General features: G+C 38.7%; 1 protein-coding gene across 3 annotated transcripts in view; it reads left to right on the plus strand.

Moving 5' to 3' along the window:
• The window catches only part of LOC120782866 (diacylglycerol kinase eta), a 70,880-nt gene that overhangs the window by 45,144 nt on the left and 8,622 nt on the right, over positions 1–17,114 (plus strand). For all 3 annotated transcript variants that reach the window (XM_040115406.1, XM_040115409.1, XM_040115407.1), the window contains 3 exons: positions 14,435–15,286; positions 15,496–16,061; positions 16,120–17,050. In XM_040115406.1, coding sequence (XP_039971340.1) covers positions 14,435–15,286; positions 15,496–16,061; positions 16,120–17,050 — 2,349 coding nt within the window. The remainder of the gene's footprint in view (positions 1–14,434; positions 15,287–15,495; positions 16,062–16,119; positions 17,051–17,114) is intronic.

The following is a 17,114-nucleotide window of genomic DNA, read 5'->3' on the forward strand; positions in this document are numbered from 1 at the left end:
TGTACAAAAGTATATGTTGTTGACATTGTATTGGCTATAAACAATTGCCAAATAGTTGTGAGTAATGCCCACTTGGTCGAGTAGACACTCTGTTCCTTCAAGTGACGTAAACCTTAAATTTTTTAAAGCTTAGCTCAACTCAGATTATTCTTCTCATATCAGCGATTTTTTCATGGAAGGATACGGTTTAAAAAAATCCACTTACATGCGATAACCCCACTGTACTATTGTAGTCTACACAGCTTTCCGATTTGGACAACGTGCAACAATTTCTGTATTAGCGAATAATGTGTTAGCTTAAAGCCATAAGAAGATTTTCTTCAATAGAACGCTTTCACCAGTAACTGAGCAGGTCAACTCTTCCATTTTTCATGAGTCAATTTTGGCAGCAGCTCTTTACTTCCATCGGCTGCAGAGTGATAAGGGGTACTCTGTAATCCTTTGCAAGGAAGTTAAAAGTTAGAGAAGACATTACTTAATTTCTTATATTCTTTTCAAAAATTCAGCTCCGAACATTTACCAAACTCAACGTAAATCGGATCTCTTCACCAATTTAGTGGATAATCGTAACATATTTCTACAGACATGTACCATCATAAAGATTTAGGGTACTTGTCTGAGAATATATCGCACCTCATAAGTCTCCATATTATATCCATGCTGTTATATCAACAACTCAATATTTGATTGTACGATTTGTGCGTCTTAATCATTAAATAAACATTCAAGAATTCTCCGAAATGTTTTTCTATAGAAAAAATCGACAGAACTCTTGTGAAATGTTACCATCATCACACTACCGTGTATGAAAAGCATTTCAAAACTGTTATACTATATAAACTTGGGCACCGGAACTCATTATTTATTACAGGGTAATTTCCGAAGCACGAAAGCAGCAAACTTTTCAATTAATGTTGAAATTGAGTAAATAGTAACGGCACATGATTTAATTGTCTGAAAATTATATGAAAACTGTTCACAACAATTAAACTCGTTCTAATGCTTGTTCTTCTTATCAACTTAGTTGCCTGGATATTTCCATGGCATTTGCAAAGCATGAATAAATACCTACTACCCGAAATATCCGTTTTCCCATTTAAAATTCTTGGCCCGTTCGTTTACTTTGTGAGCATTCCAATTATTTAATTGGTTTTGGTTGTATCCTCGAAAGAGCCGCATGAATATTTTATAACGCTCGACCAACAATGCAAGGCGTAAGTCAGCCAGCTAAGTAGTCGACAAACTAAACGAACAAACACAAGCACAGAAAATGGGAAAAAACAACAAAAGCAAAAAACAAACAAAGAAAAGTGTCAACAACGACACGGTCGGCAGCAATCAGCGCCAATTCACTGTAATCGACTTTAGTTGAGCAAAAACGAAACGCCCAGCACTGGAGTGCACCACAGCGACATGGCATCAACGTTGACTTGCCACGTTATGTGGCAGAGTGAAAACTAGCAAAAAAGCAAAATACGAAAATGCCTATTAATGCATGTGTGTGTGTGTAAATTTAAAAGTTTTATAAAAGTTGCATTGCATTGGCGATTGATTCTGCCGATGAATAAGTATACAATGAAGGCCATTAGTGTCGCGTGTTCAGCACCGCCCATTCAATTTGCCGTGACTCTATCGCCGTGTTAACACTTGTTGCAAATCGCTGGAAAATGCATTGAATTGGAGTGAATTTGAATGGCATAAAATTAATTAAATTGCGCATATTCGCGCTTGTAAAAAACAGCAAAGAGAAAGGGTAATGCCTGCGGAAGGAAGTACAGTATCAATAAACTGTGATCGCTTTCATTTATTTCATTTATCATTTGTTGTGCCTGTTGTGCAGTTGCTGAGAGAATTAAATTTCGGAGAATTTACTGTGCAGCTAGTAGCTCAATGCTTTCAGAAGCTTTGTGATATTCATATGGAATAAAGTAATTGATGCATCGTGGAATGCTTTGCAGAATATGTTCTTTATGCAACTATAACGATTATATCAATCGCAATGTTCGAAGAAGGCCACTATGCAGAAGATTGAATGCGAAGTTGAGAGCTTAGCTTGAGGTTTAAACATATTGCATTAGGAGAAGGCAGTAGTAACCATAAAACGTAATCAGCGTTACAACGTAAACTATTATTTTCGGCGCAAACAAATCTCAACTCAAATCTGCCGGTCTGCCGGTCTGCAGTCAACCACCTGCTAAACGCAATTTATTGCATTTTAAATTCTCGATATAAATGATAGTTTCTTTACGAGATTAATACACTGACATTAAACTGTATTAAGAGCAAGGAAAATGGAAAATATATAAATACCAATCCCATTTTCCTTAATAAACTCATAAGCACGCTCGCTTCGTAAAAAGTTTCAACGAGTATAGGCGATTTATGGCACGAAAACATCAGCTTGTTTGTGGTTGAACTTTGTGCTCGCTTTGAGCGTGCCGCCACAGCAAAACTTTTCAAAGCCTCTTTGCAAACAGATAGCCAGTTATATGCGGTTTAAAACGCACAACGCGAATAACACGAAGCCTGGGTATTCTTTGAGCAGAGTTTTAATTTATTTACATACACACACACTTTAAAGCCATATACCAAAAATATCAGGTGGGCTGAAAAGTACACAGGCTAACAAAGAAAACTTTTTTTATTTTTTTTGATAAATTTTGATATTATTATTCAATATAGGTATCTTCGAGGGCGATACAATGATTTTAGCGGGCAAAATTGTTTCAATATACATTTGTATAGAAGATCTGCCTTAAGTCTCAAATTAAGCTTTACTGCGATTACATCTTCATTGTTGCTAAATTTCTTTCCAACGAGCATTCCTTTGAGATCTGGTTTTGGTGAATGGGAGTTTTCTTTGAAAATAGTTGATGAATATCATACCATAAACATCCCGTAATACTGATGCTGGGAAAGTTAGCTGACGTTTGTGTCTCTTCACGATTTAGCACCCACTTTGCACAGGGCTCTGGCACAGCTAAATATTCATTCACATTATATTCAACACGTTTCCTTTGATGTGTTCAGAGTCTCAGAAAAGCCGAACAACTTTGCTTTATGGGCAACTGAAACTATTTTTGGGAATTTTTCAATGTTTTCTGTCGGTAACAGCCTCTTTAGGCCATCAACTGCCTTCATCATCCTCTGTGCTCATTAGAGTGATTTAAAAAAAAAAAAAATTTTTGTTTCGTTTGGTACTCGGAAAAATAGGTTCCTAGACACCTCTAAGAAAGCCTCTCCAAATATGAGGTTTTAATTGTAACGGGAAGGTCCTCCTACATACAGTTTTCTATTTTTTCTTATTATCAGATAGAAAAATTTATATCTCGCTTCCAATTACTTGAAAAAATATCTTGTTCCTAAGATTTTGTTGCAAATTGAATGCTCTACAAAAAAGGTCTATTAAGATTTGTTCGTAAACCCAAACGTATAAAAGATATTAACAGTTAAAGTTTGATTATTTTTGGGAAAATTTTTTATTTCTTATGAATTTTATAACTCAATGAAAAAAAATTATTATGAATAGATTTTTGGAGAGGCTTTCTTAGAGGTGTCTGGGAACCTATTTTTCAGAGTACCAAAAGAATAAAAAAAAATTTTTTTTGGTCCACCCTAATATGCATTGATGTTTGACGATGAATATCTCGTAAACGCTTAACTTAATCGAAAAATCAAATAAGACCATTTTTATAGAGCAGTAAATTTCCTACAAAACTGTGAGTTTCATCATTGCATTTCAGCACTGCTCATGTCGTCCCGTTCAAACTTAGCAAACCACCTTTTAACGGCTGATTTCCGTGATATAGCGTCCAAATAACGTTCATTAATCGGAGATGTTGCAAAAGTATAAAAATAGTAAAAGGAAACAAATTGAACAAGTAAGGAAGGGCTAAGTTCGGGTGTCACCGAACATTTTATACTCTCGCATGGTAAAGTGATAATCGAGATTTCATAATACGTCATTTACATATTTTTCAAATACCGTATTTTTGTAAAGTTTTATTCCGCTATCATCATTGGTTCCTAATGTTTATACTCGTATTATACAGACAAGGCATCAGATGGAATTCAAAATAGCTTTATATTGGAAGAAGGCGTGGTTATGAACCGATTTCACCCATATTTCGTACATGTCATCAGGGTGTTAAGAAAATATTATATACCGAATTTCATTGAAATCGGTCTAGTAGCTCCTGAGATATGGTTCTTGGTCCATAAGTGGGCGGCACCACGCCCATTATCAATTTAAAAAAAGCCTGGGTGCAGCTTCCTTCTTCCACTTCTTCCGTAAAATTTAGTGTTTCTGACGTTTTTTGTTAGTCGGTTATCGCACTTTTAGTGATTTTGAACATAACCTTTGTATGGGAGGTGGGCGTGGTTATTATCCGATTTCTTTCATTTTTGAACTGTACATGGAAATGCCTGAAGGAAACGACTCTGTAGACTTTGGTTGACATAGCTATAGTAGTTTCCGAGATATGTACAAAAAACTTAGTAGGGGGCGGGGCCACGCCCACTTTTCCAAAACAATTGCGTCCAAATATACCCCTCCCTAATGCGATCCTTTGTGCCAAATTTCACTTTAATATCTTTATTTATGGCTTAGTTATGACACTTTATAGGTTTTCGGTTTCCGCCATTTTGTGGGCGTGGCAGTGGGCCGATTTTGCCCATCTTCGAACTTAACCTTCTTATGGAGCCCAAGGAATACGTGTACCAAGTTTCATCATTGCATTTCAGCACTGCTCATGTCGTCCCGTTCAAACTTAGCAAACCACCTTTTAACGGCTGATTTCCGTGATATAGCGTCCAAATAACGTTCATTAATCGGAGATGTTGCAAAAGTATAAAAATAGTAAAAGGAAACAAATTGAAAAATACTCCGCTTTAACGCGTATTGTGTATCAAAAAGTATTAAAGTATAATTATTGAAAAAAACTGCATTTAAATAAGCCGTAATGTTAATGAAACAACTACCTCGGAATCAAAACAAGTTTGCAAAACTTAAAAATTGACTACCCTAATATTTCGCAGAAGTCATTAAGTATCGGCAAAGTTTTGATAAGTTCACAAACACTCACTTTATAATCGCGTTTCTCTGAACATTTCTTAGAGAGTGTACGAGATTTAGAAGCATATTTAGGAAAGTAGCGGCCGCCAAAACAACTTTGAAACTAAATAATAAAAATAATAAAAAGAAAAATAATATAAAATTATTTTATTAATGCCCAAATTATGCACAAGCGCAAGGCGTATTAAAACTGATGTTATTGACATATACATAAAGTTTCAATAATAATTGTATATCCATTAAATATGTTTATATTTAAATATAGTTAGACGAGTAGATTACTCATACGCCACGAGCGTCACATCAAAATCGATGATACATAGGTGACATAAAATGAGTCGCAGTGTAGAAGTGATAAGTGGTATTACAAATGCAGCCTTTAAAGTTCTGTTTTGGATGCACATACGAACAAGTTTTCGATTATGCGCTAGTGGGGAACTAAAAATAATGTACATCCATTAACTACATACTTTTTCTGTTTATCATTCCTCTAGCTAACTTATTTGTTTTTATATAATTAAACAACAATTGTGACTATTATTCACTAAGTAATTCATTACGCAATTAATTAAGAGGGAAATTATACCGTAGCAATATTGAATAAAACATAATACTTCTTGTTATTATCAAACTCTTATTAGGGATAATATTCAGACTTCATAGCAAAAACAAAGCGCAAAGTACTGATTTAATCACAGAAGATTTTTCATCAGCATATACTCCTATACACCCAGCCCATTATTATGAAAAAGTTATACTAAGTTCAAGACGAGCAACAAAAATACGACCAGAATCCGGTGCAGTGAGTTGTGAATATCGCTGAAAGCGACCACAACGACGTTCAAACTTCGATAGCTTTTCATTGAAGACCGCACCCAGCCGCCGCCTGCAGCCTTTATCCATTAGCGCATTGCCCTTTGCTCTGCTTTTTAATTCCATTTTTTTTTTTGTATAAGCAGCAGGTGGCAAAATGCATATAGACCAGTTGGTATATGAAATTCACTGACATTCCGGTCTCAATTAGCGGATCAAGGCCGCCTGTATTATATACAGCATAGGACAAAGGCTTCATTAAACATTTAGCACAATGTAACCGGAAGGAAAAAAAATTTTACTTCGGCTGTACCGAAGCTAATATACCCTTCACAGGTGCATTTATTTTAGTAACTATATCGTCAGTTTATACGGAAGCTATATGCTATACTAAGCCGATCTGAACAATTTCTTCCGATATTACATTATTATCTTAGAAAATAACCTGTGCCAACTTTTGTGAAGATACATTATCAATTGTGAAAGCTTTCCATACAAGAACTTGATTCCGATCAACCAGTTTGTATGGCAGCTATGTGTTACAGTGGTCCGATATCGGCAGATCCGACAAATGAGCAGCTTCTTGAAGAGAAAATTATCTTAAAAACTGAGGGACTAGTTCGTATACATATATACAGACAGACAGACAGACAGACAACTGTCAATGTGTTTTACGTGGGTATCTGCCTGCGAAGGCTCAAATCCACGGTGCTATCTATTGCTAGTAGCACATAGATCAAATTAATGCGTTGATCAGCGCCCCAAAGTGTAAGTGCATGCACAACACTACACTCTGGAAGAAACCAAGGTATGAGTGCCGCCCCACACACATACACTTTGGTTCCAATCGGTTCGGGTGAAAACCAAAGAAGACACCCTAGCCACCTTGGTCGGGTTCGAGGCCCATCTAAAACCTCTGCCGTACTCTGGGTCCGGCACCCGGCCGCAGTGCGACTCCACATTGGACAATTGCCCTTCCTGCATTTAGGTTTAAACCACAGCCACCACGAATCTCCCCAAAGGGCCAAAACCCAATGAGCAGACTGAAGCGAACTTCAGGGGCGGCTGCTCCCCGTGGTACCATGTTTTAGTCTTTGGTGTGACCTGTAGCCCAAGCTTGCGCTTAAGCTACTGCCAGTCGAGCCCCCAAAAATTCCGAGGAATTCTTAAGAACCCGACTGTATGATTTTTTTGTTATCCCATTCATTTTTGTGTTTGTTATATAATCGCAAACCCATTCAAAGAATATGATAGTATTTCAATATAGCACTTTTCTGACATCTCTGACCATGCCGACATTCAATAAACCAGACATGCGAATGTCGGACATAGTGCATTTGGATTTTAGTCGCCTCATACGACAGGCATGCCTTACCGCGGGAATATTCTTATCTCCCTCCCCGCAGGGAGTCCTCCCTGACAGACGGACGGACATTTTCGATCTTTACAGGGTCTCCGACGCTTCCTTCTGGGTGTTACTTAATACACGCTGTTCAGGGTATAAAAAGGGTTGCAAAATACAAAGATTAAAACCGAAATCAAAACAACGAATGTTTGAAATTAAATTATGTATTTTTTAAACAGCAATTAATTGTCAGAATAAAGAAAATATCAAGCTCAGCTAAAATTACACCTTGCGTCTTTCGCCTGAAAGAATGCACTATTTTGTCCGTGCATCCACCCACGCAAATTTTCAGTGCATTTTGTCATACTTATGCCATATATAGAACATTTTTTGTTCGAAGCCGCAGCGCTTTTACTGTTAAGTGCAAGTGAGTACCTTTAAATTATTGAGTCTGATTGGAATAGCCAAATTAAAAGGGCTTCAAGGCTTTCTTTTCACTTGCTGCAAACATTAATTACAATTATTGCACACTTTGATTTCTATGCCTGCCTGGGTGGCATCCCAATCAATGTGAGGAGTTGGAAAAATAAACAAATATTTTTTATATTCTTACAACTTGTTGCTTCAGTAATAGTTTTGGATTAAATGGGGTGAATACTTCTCTAAGCTCGTTCAGGAATTTAAAAAAAAAATGTTTCTACGAATTTTTTCATTTTTCATTAAAAGCGCTTTCATGACGATGGACAGAAAATACATTACTTTAACTTGCCAAATAAAAGCCAATCAGCGTTAAAAGCGCCCAACAAAAAGAAAAACAGTAAATAAAATGCATAAATGCAACACAATACAGTACCAACGGCAAAAGAATGAGAAATAATAATCGGCTATGTACATATGTGTCAGACGTAAGCTTTAAATTGAATCGTACTGTTTTTTTGATGCTTTGCCTTTCCGCTTTTTGAAACAAATGAATTCATTCTCTGTTGCCACTGACAACTTCCGTAAGTAACTTTTGCACACAAAACATTCAACTCTACAGGCGCATGCCGTGCTGACAGCCTTCCAATGAGCGAGCGGCGTTCATGCAGCATACACTTTGGTAAATATGCGTAAGCATGTATGTTTACTTGTGTGCCTTTGTATGCGTGAGTGGAAGTTTGATTGACACAAAACGCAGAGGAAGGCCAGTGAGTGGGTTTGCGCAAAGAGTCATGTGCAACGTTAAGTGTTTATAAAATGGAACTAAGGTGGTGCTAACTTGTAAGGAATTTCAAAAATGATTTACTTTTGGATAAAAATATTACTTTAATCAGTACTATTGCTTCATCAATTCTTTATGATAAATTCAGATGAGAAGAAGAAGAATATTTACTATATTACTAAATGCCGCATTTGTAAGCTTTCACAACACCGCTTTAAGGATCTTAGTTATAAGCATCGAGCCTTTTAAATATCTTTCAACAAAAAATCTATTCAAATACTGAACAAAAATAGCACTTCCTTACTGGCGCCTTGTCATACCACTCTACTGCTCAATATTGACTAGTTTGGTGTATATACACTTGTTCAGCACTGCGCATGTTTTTGTCATTTAGTTGCACTATCGCATACTTTCATGTGAAAGTCAACGTTGGCACAAGCTATTTCAGATTTGTTAGTTAAACTTCGCTGACGTCAATCAGCAGAAATATTCCGGAAATTCTATTTGGCTTCGCCATAGACAAAAAAGATAAATCCTATAACGTGAGGAAATTACGTTGAAGTACAAGTTTGTCCCTGTGCAACATGCAAGTCATTGTATAATTGTAAGTTCTCACGAAAGTTATACTGTTCCAGTGGTTTTGAAAGCGCATGCGCGTTGGTTACTTACGAGTGGTTGTGGTGAAAAAATACTATTTTTCTTCTACTTTACTGGCGTAGACACTGCTTACCCGATTATAGTCGAGTGAACAACAGCGCGCCAGTCTTTTTTTCTTTTCGCCACGTGGCGCTAATTGGAAATGCCAAGCGAAGGCAGGTCCTTCTCCACCTGGTCTTTCCAACGGAATGAAGGTCTTTCTCCTCCTTCGCTTCCCCCGGCAGGTACTGCGTCGAATACTTTCAGAGCTGGAGTGTTTTCGTCTATCCGGACAACAGGACCTAGCCAGCGCAGCCGCTGTCTTTTAATTCACTGAACTATGTCAATGTTGTCGTATATCTCATCCTGCTCATCGTTCCATCGAATGCGATAATCGCCATGGCCAACGCGCAAAGCACCATAAATCTTTCGCAGAACTTTTCTCTCGAAAACTCGCAACGTCGACTCATCAGTTGTTGTCATCGTCCAAGCCTCTGCACCATATAGCAGGACGGGAATTATGAGTGACTTATAGAGTTTGGTTTCGGTTCGTCGGGACTTTACTTCTCAATTGCCTATTCAGTCCGAAATAGCCCTCTTTTGGTGGTGTTGATACTGGTTCCAAGATAGACGAAATTATCAACAACTTCGAAGTTATTACTGTCACAGTGACGTGGGTGCCTAATCGCGAGTGCGACGAATGTTTCTTTAATGACAGGAGATATTTCGTCTTGCCCTCCTTCACTGCCAGACCCATTTGCTTTGCTTTCTTGTCCAGTCTGGAGAAAGCAGAACTAACGGCGCGGGTGTTGATGCCAATGATATCAACATCATCGGCATACACCAGCAGCTGTACACTCGTATAAAAATTGTCCTGCTCGATTAAGCTCTGCAGCTCGAATTATTTTCTCCACCCGCAGATTGAAGAATTCGCACGATAGGAAGTCGCCTTTTCTGAAACTTCGTTTGGTATCGAAAGGAGAGGTCCTTCCCGACCCTGACGGAGCTTATGGTGTTGCTCAACATCAGTTTACACAGCCGTATTAGTTTTGCGAGGATACCAAATTCAAACATCGCGGCATAAGGACACCTCCTTTTCGTGCTATCAACATCAGCTTTGAAATCGACGAGGAGGTGGTGTGAGTCGATTCTCCTTTCACGGGTCTTTTCCAAGATTTGGCGCATGGTGAATATTTGGTCAGTTGTTGATTTTCCAGGTCTTAAGCCACACTGATAAAGTCCAATCAGTTTTTTGACGGTGGGCTTTAATCTTTCACACAATACGCTCGGTAGAACCTTATAGCCCTGACAGACGGACAAAATTAATGCGCCTTAAGCAACGCTAATGCACATTGAAATTTTATGGTGACAGACGGCAGACTTGTGCATTTGGACAGCTGATAGTGAAATTTGTTTATTTATTAAAACAAAAAGTGAAATGAAAGTGTGTGAAAAACTGAAGAATATTGGAATAATGGATACCAAACTGTGCGTTGTTTATTTTCTGCCATCTAAAAATATTAAAATTTGTTTTTGTTAATATACTTGCACATAATTTAATTAGCAATATAAAAACTGTTTACCTCTGAAGCTGTAAACACAAACAAGGCGGCAGATTTCAAGCGACATCTGTCAAACAATAGCAAAAATCTGTCATTTTTAACCAATATTGCCTACTAAATTCAGCCAAATGCACGAAATTCTTGTGCATTACAAACTTGCATTCACATGGGTCAAATGCGCAAATAAATGTAACTTAAGCCCGCTAATCCATATTAGCGCTGTCGTCTGTCAGAGCTATTATACGCGATGTTAAGGAGGCTTATCACACGGTAGTTGGCGCAGATTGTGGGGTCTCCCTTTTTGTGGATTGAGCAGAGCACACTTAAATTCCAATCGTTGGGCAAGCTTTCGTCCGCCCATATTCTACAAAGAAGCTGATACATGCTTCTTATCACTTCTTCGCCGTCGTGTTTGAATAACTCGGCCGGCCATTCATCGGCTCCCGCCACTATGTTGTTCTTCGGGCGGGTAATTGCTATTCGAACTTATTCATGGTTGGGCAATGGAACGTCTGCTCCATCGTCATCGATTGGGGAATCGGGTTCGCCTTCTCCGGAAGTTATACTTTCACTGCCAATCAGCAGACTGGAGAAGAGTTTCCTCTATAATTTAAGTATGCTCTGGGCAACAGTCACTAGATCACCTCCTTAGGTTCTACAGGAGTATGCTCCGGTTTTAAAACCTTCTGTTAGTCGCCGTTTTTTTTCGCAGAATTTTCGAGCAATACCCTTGTCGGCCAGCTTATCAAGGGTCTTCATACTCACGCATTTCAGCCCCTCTCTTTTTCTTTCTGAAAAAATACTTTTAGGTTAGTAAAATCTTTTGTAGAAGTTGAATAGTTGGTTTTTCCGTTTTCTAGAAAACTAGCCCGTACTTCAGAAACGTTTCAACCCTATTCAGCTCAAGTTTTCAACCGGTCGAGCAATGATACTACAGCAGCACAAGCTAATTTTATTTTATTGCAATAAAGCTGCTCGAAAATATTTATACGAGTTGCAAATTTCTGTATAATAGGCTCGTTTAGACATGAATAGGTTAGATAATATTTCATACGTAAATGACTCTTTCTATTTTTGGTTGACGCTATAATGTTCTTCCTTGAACAGAAAATCTTTAGAAACAAGTTACTTCAAACAGCGCAAAGTTAAACTTTAAAATATATTGTCATAATAAATATTTTACAGTTCTTTTACAATGGTATATACATAGCAGCATATTAACCTTCACTACATTATTGCTTTTCACTTGGCTTGCGGTTGTTTAATATAGACAACTATCTTACTAGAAAATGTATTTTTTCTCCCAAAAAACTTTTTAATCTATGCTGCACTCCTATTATAAATTCACCAAAAAAATTTTTCTTGCGAAAATGCCTCCTTTAAACTCTTGCCCAAAACATTATGCAATCCAAATTTGTTTTACTTGAAATCCAATCCATGTCAGTAGGAATATTCGATGAGCTATCCGAAAGCAATATTGCGCACGTGTTTCTATGACGTGTGTACATGTTGTCGGTGGTCACCTCCACCTATTTTGGCATATGATTACGAAACCTGCAGCGACTTTACCTTTGACCCCAAAGTTTACTTCAAAAGCAAAACAATTTAAATTGTGTTGCATGCTGTGCTACGGTGCAATAGTATGCTGGTATGTGTATGTGTGTTAAGTGTTATGTCAATGCAAAGCAGCCAACAATGTTGCAGGCGCGACCTGTTACAACTTCCCATTGAACTTGAGGTTACATGCAACTCTGGCATCAAGGTGCAGTGACGTGGCTTGAAACATAAATCTCTGCATTACTCTAAGTATACAGTTACACAAACGGTTTGTGCCACTACTGCGCTCGTGTACATGGCGTGTGGATTGACGCAAGCCACTGAGCAGATCTTATGTTCTATGCACATAGTACGATTATGAGAAAGTATGATAGCTGCTGCTGTTGTTAGCTTGGCACTCTGCTAACGGCTGACGTTGGCCTTTCACTGACGTTGATGGAGCTGCAATTGCATAAAATCGTCCTTCAATTTAACAAACCGCCTTTGCTGCCAATCGTAGCTATCGAGGATATTAAATAACATTATTATATTGTTATTATTGATCACTTTGCTGTTGCACACTTTGTTCGAAAACGCAAAGCGTTGGCGTCTTGCTGCAAGCGCAATATATTGCATAAAGCATAAAGCTGACATACTAATTACTCTAGTTATGAGCATAGCATTAAGTAGACATTTGCTCAGAGGTTATGTGTAACTCTTATAGGCTATTGTTCGAAGTATGGAAAACCTTCAAGTAACTTGTTTATGTGCATTAGTAGAGCCCTTGATAAGTTATAGACTTAAGCCATGGCCTAGAAATCTTAAATTATCACCCCAAGTTGCTGCTGATAGTACATGGGCAGACACTACTACACTTCCGAGAGTATAAAAAGGGACAAATTTAGTACTATCAGTAGCAAATCGGAAACAGGAAGGAAACAAGAAAGTTTCTATTTAAGGCAGTATCCAGGTCCTCCCGTTATGATAGCTCCATTTTGTTATTATCAACATTGACTTAGAGAAAGACTTGGAAACTATTATCAGAATACAGGCTTAGAGTAGATCTGACAACTTTGTCATGGCTGATTATATGAATGGCTTTAGAATGACAACGAAATCTTTGCCACGATGGATTGCTTTTAAGCAAACATTTTATGGAGTTCAGATAATTACTACAACAAGCAAATATTTCGCATCATTACTAAAAACACTGTAACTTAATTATGCTCTCTGTGTACTTTATATATGCATCTAGTACACAAATATATCGCTTGAACAGTTATTGAAGTCAATCAATCATTGTTTAACAAATGACTGCACACGACTGCCACTTAATGAAATTTACGGCTTAATGCAGATACCTATGTGCCGAAAGCTAATTCAGTCTAATTATACTCGCATAGAAGTAGGTAAAATGTTTGACACAGAAGCCTCCCGGCAAACAGCTTATTGAGTTTGTGCGTGAATGCCGTTGCTGCTGTTACTCCGATACGCAATTTGGGCAGGTGAAATTGGAATTATGTAATAAACATCGAAGGACAGAACTGAGTTAATTGTCAACAAAGGTAGCTTTAATTATGCTAGTCAATGCCAGTAAGCTAATGCTGTAATGCAGGCAGTTTGTGTTTACCTGTGGAGTAAATTGGTCGGATGTGACAGATACGGTGAAAACAGGTGACAGTAATTGAAAATAATACTGTGTAAAAAAGTATGTGCCAATATTACTACTAGAAGAGTTTAAGGTGCCATGTGCAGACGAAGAAAAATGATTTCAGAAAATAAAATCCCTTGCTCATATATGACCGCTAGTAACGGATTTTTCAAGAAGATTAGAAATTTGATTAGAAACTCAAAACAGTCTTACATTCATATGTTCATGCTGTGATCTACAAGATTGAGTTCTGATGTTTTTGTGATTGCTGAAAGCACATAGACCAAAATCTTCAACTCACTTCTGTGTCGTCTAAGAAAATGCAGAAACAACAGGGAATTTTGGTATATTAGACTAATCGAAAGGCTTAACTAAGGCTATTGAAATTAAAAGCGATTTTTAGCACTTTGCGAATAGTATTTATTTAAGAAAATACTTGAATTATGTTCTGAGAATATCAATATATTCCCCGAGAGGAATGAATTCAAACAAACCAGATTTGTAAATATATATACTCTTCTACTATGAACCACTTATTTTTACATTATACTCAAAAAATAATCCCTTTTCATTAACATAGAGTAGAATTTAATTGTCGCACAATCTTCTTCTGCAGGTAATCACCGCCACACGTTCACTTGTGCTTTGTGCTGAATCACGCCGCGAAATGGAAGACTGGCTTAGCTCGCTGAAATCCGCCTCAATACCGGCGCGAGCGCGTGGCGATAGCTTCTTCATTGAACAACATGATTTATTCTCCAATCATCATCATTGGTATGCGACCTCCCACGCCCGTCCCACCTTCTGCAATGTATGCCGCGATGTACTCTCCGGCGTTACCTCACATGGCCTCTCTTGTGAGGTGTGCAAATGCAAAGTGCATAAACGTTGTGCTGCCAAAGCCATTGCCAATTGTAAATGGACGACATTGGCCACCGTCGGTAAGGATATCATTGAGGATCGCGACGGAAGTATTATCATGCCACATCAATGGATGGAGGGTAATTTACCGGTCTCATCGACCTGCTCGGTTTGTAAGAAGACATGCGGTTCTGTTTTGCGTTTACAAGATTGGCGTTGTTTATGGTGTCGCGAAACGGTACATGTTGCTTGTCGACCACAAATTGCAGTCGCTTGTCCACTAGGACCGGCCAAGCTGTCAGTTGTGCCGCCTACCTGTGTACATTCCATTGGCAATGATGACTCCTGGGATGTGGAGAGTCCAAAGGGTAACTTTTCGCCACTGTTGGTTTTCGTCAATTCGAAATCAGGAGACAATCAGGGAGTGAAGTTTTTGCGACGCTTCAAGCAGTTATTAAACCCAGCTCAAGTTTTCGATCTCATATCCACCGGTCCCAGTTTGGGTTTGCGGCTCTTCAGACGTTTCGAAATGTTTCGAATATTGGTTTGCTCCGGCGACGGTTCTGTGGGCTGGGTGCTCAGCGAGATTGATCGTTTCAGTATGCATGTAAGTTTTTTTTAATAAGTAATATTTCCAGTTTTAACCACATTTGGTTGAGAATTATAGTTTTCTAATATTTTCCTCCAAACTTGTTAAAATCAGTAATCCCCAAACCTTGGCAATAATTTCCTGGAACTTTTTAAATATTATACTTTTTAGGTTTTTGTTAAGGTAAACCGTACAAATATATGTATCTCGCAATCTCTTTTCTGCAGAAACAATGTCAAGTAGCAGTACTGCCTCTTGGTACCGGCAACGATTTGGCGCGTGTTTTGGGCTGGGGCTCATCTTGTGATGATGACGCACATCTGCCCCAAATACTCGAGCGTTATGAATCTGCTAGCACCAAAATGTTGGATCGTTGGAGCATAATGGTATTCGAAAAGGCTGTCGCCGTGCAACCGAAGACGCCGAAAATGTCATTGTCGAGCGCACAAGAAGCACTACTTACCGGCATGGTAACGTCGGCTAATTTAAACTTGCGCAACATTGTCGAGACCGATGATTCGCAGACGCTTATTACTGCCACCAAAACGCTCTGCGAAACGCTCGACGAACTGATGGTTCAGATCTCTGAAAGTCGTAAGGATGATGAACAATTACTGGTGAAATGTGACATACTTCGTGAGAAGTTAGCCATGTTATTGGAAGCTTTGCGCGAAGAAGAGACCGGTGCGCACGCGGGCGATGACCTCTTAACGACAATCAGTAGCATTATATCAAAGAGTGCTGCCGCCTCTCCAACTGCTTCTACAACGCCCTCGACATCAGCTTCACTGCTGTAAGTTGCCAAGATCTAAATATTTTATGTTAAAAGATATCATACTTTCTTTTTACAGCAATCCAAACATATCAATCGAGAAAGACGAGAAGGATCAATTTAATACAAATGAGCGACGCAATAGTCGCTCCTTACAGTCTACAGAACGCGAGTCGCTACAATGTCGGGCCAACAGTGTTAAACGTGCCATGTACAATGTCATCGAACACTCGGAACCAGGCAGACCCAAGCGCTATCAGCGCAAGCTATCCATAACGCCATTCGAAGCTTTAAAACTACCAACTAATGCATCGGGTGAATCTACCCCTTGCTCTTCACCATTACCCATTATACCGCCAATTAACATAATATCGCCCACCATGGAAACCTCTCGCCTAACTTGCATATCGCCACTACCGGATACTCGTCGCGACTCCGTCGACGAGAACTTCTTCAATGCGATTAGCATACCAGTGCCACGTCAATTTGCGGATAGTCGCCGCAGTTCAGGCGTGCCCGAAGTAATACAAGAGATAGAAGAAAATGGACAAGGAGGAAATAGTGAGATTGTCTATCGTGTCGGCAGATTATCACTAAGTGGTGGTGCTAACATTGATGATTTCGGCAATCCATTACCCATAGTTGGTGAAAATTCTGATGTAAACTCACCCTCCGAACGTAAAATCGACTTTCTTAGTGTGCCGATATTGACAAGCGATCAGATTGTAGATCCTCTTTCGGACTACCGTCCAATAGAGGTATTCGAACGCAACTACTACATGAGTCGTGAATTGGATAAGGAAAAGAAACTCAAGCAAAGTATGAGCGCCAATAGGGAGTGCAACTATGAAGAAGGCAAGGAGGAGAAAACAATGCCCGAAAAGTCTAAGGCGTTACGTTTTGATGACGAAGTTTGTCAGTTGCAGGTACCCAACGTAGTCATACCCCCTAAAGCCCCAAATGTATACTCAAGCGAAACCATAACGATCATTGATACAGACGTAGCCCCTGTACGTATCGTACGGTTAATGTTTTATAACAAAAAAACGATGTACTCGCAATAATCATTATTTA

The sequence above is a fragment of the Bactrocera tryoni genome, chromosome 1, assembly GCF_016617805.1.
Source record: "Bactrocera tryoni isolate S06 chromosome 1, CSIRO_BtryS06_freeze2, whole genome shotgun sequence".
Classification (NCBI taxonomy): Eukaryota; Metazoa; Arthropoda; class Insecta; order Diptera; family Tephritidae; genus Bactrocera; species Bactrocera tryoni.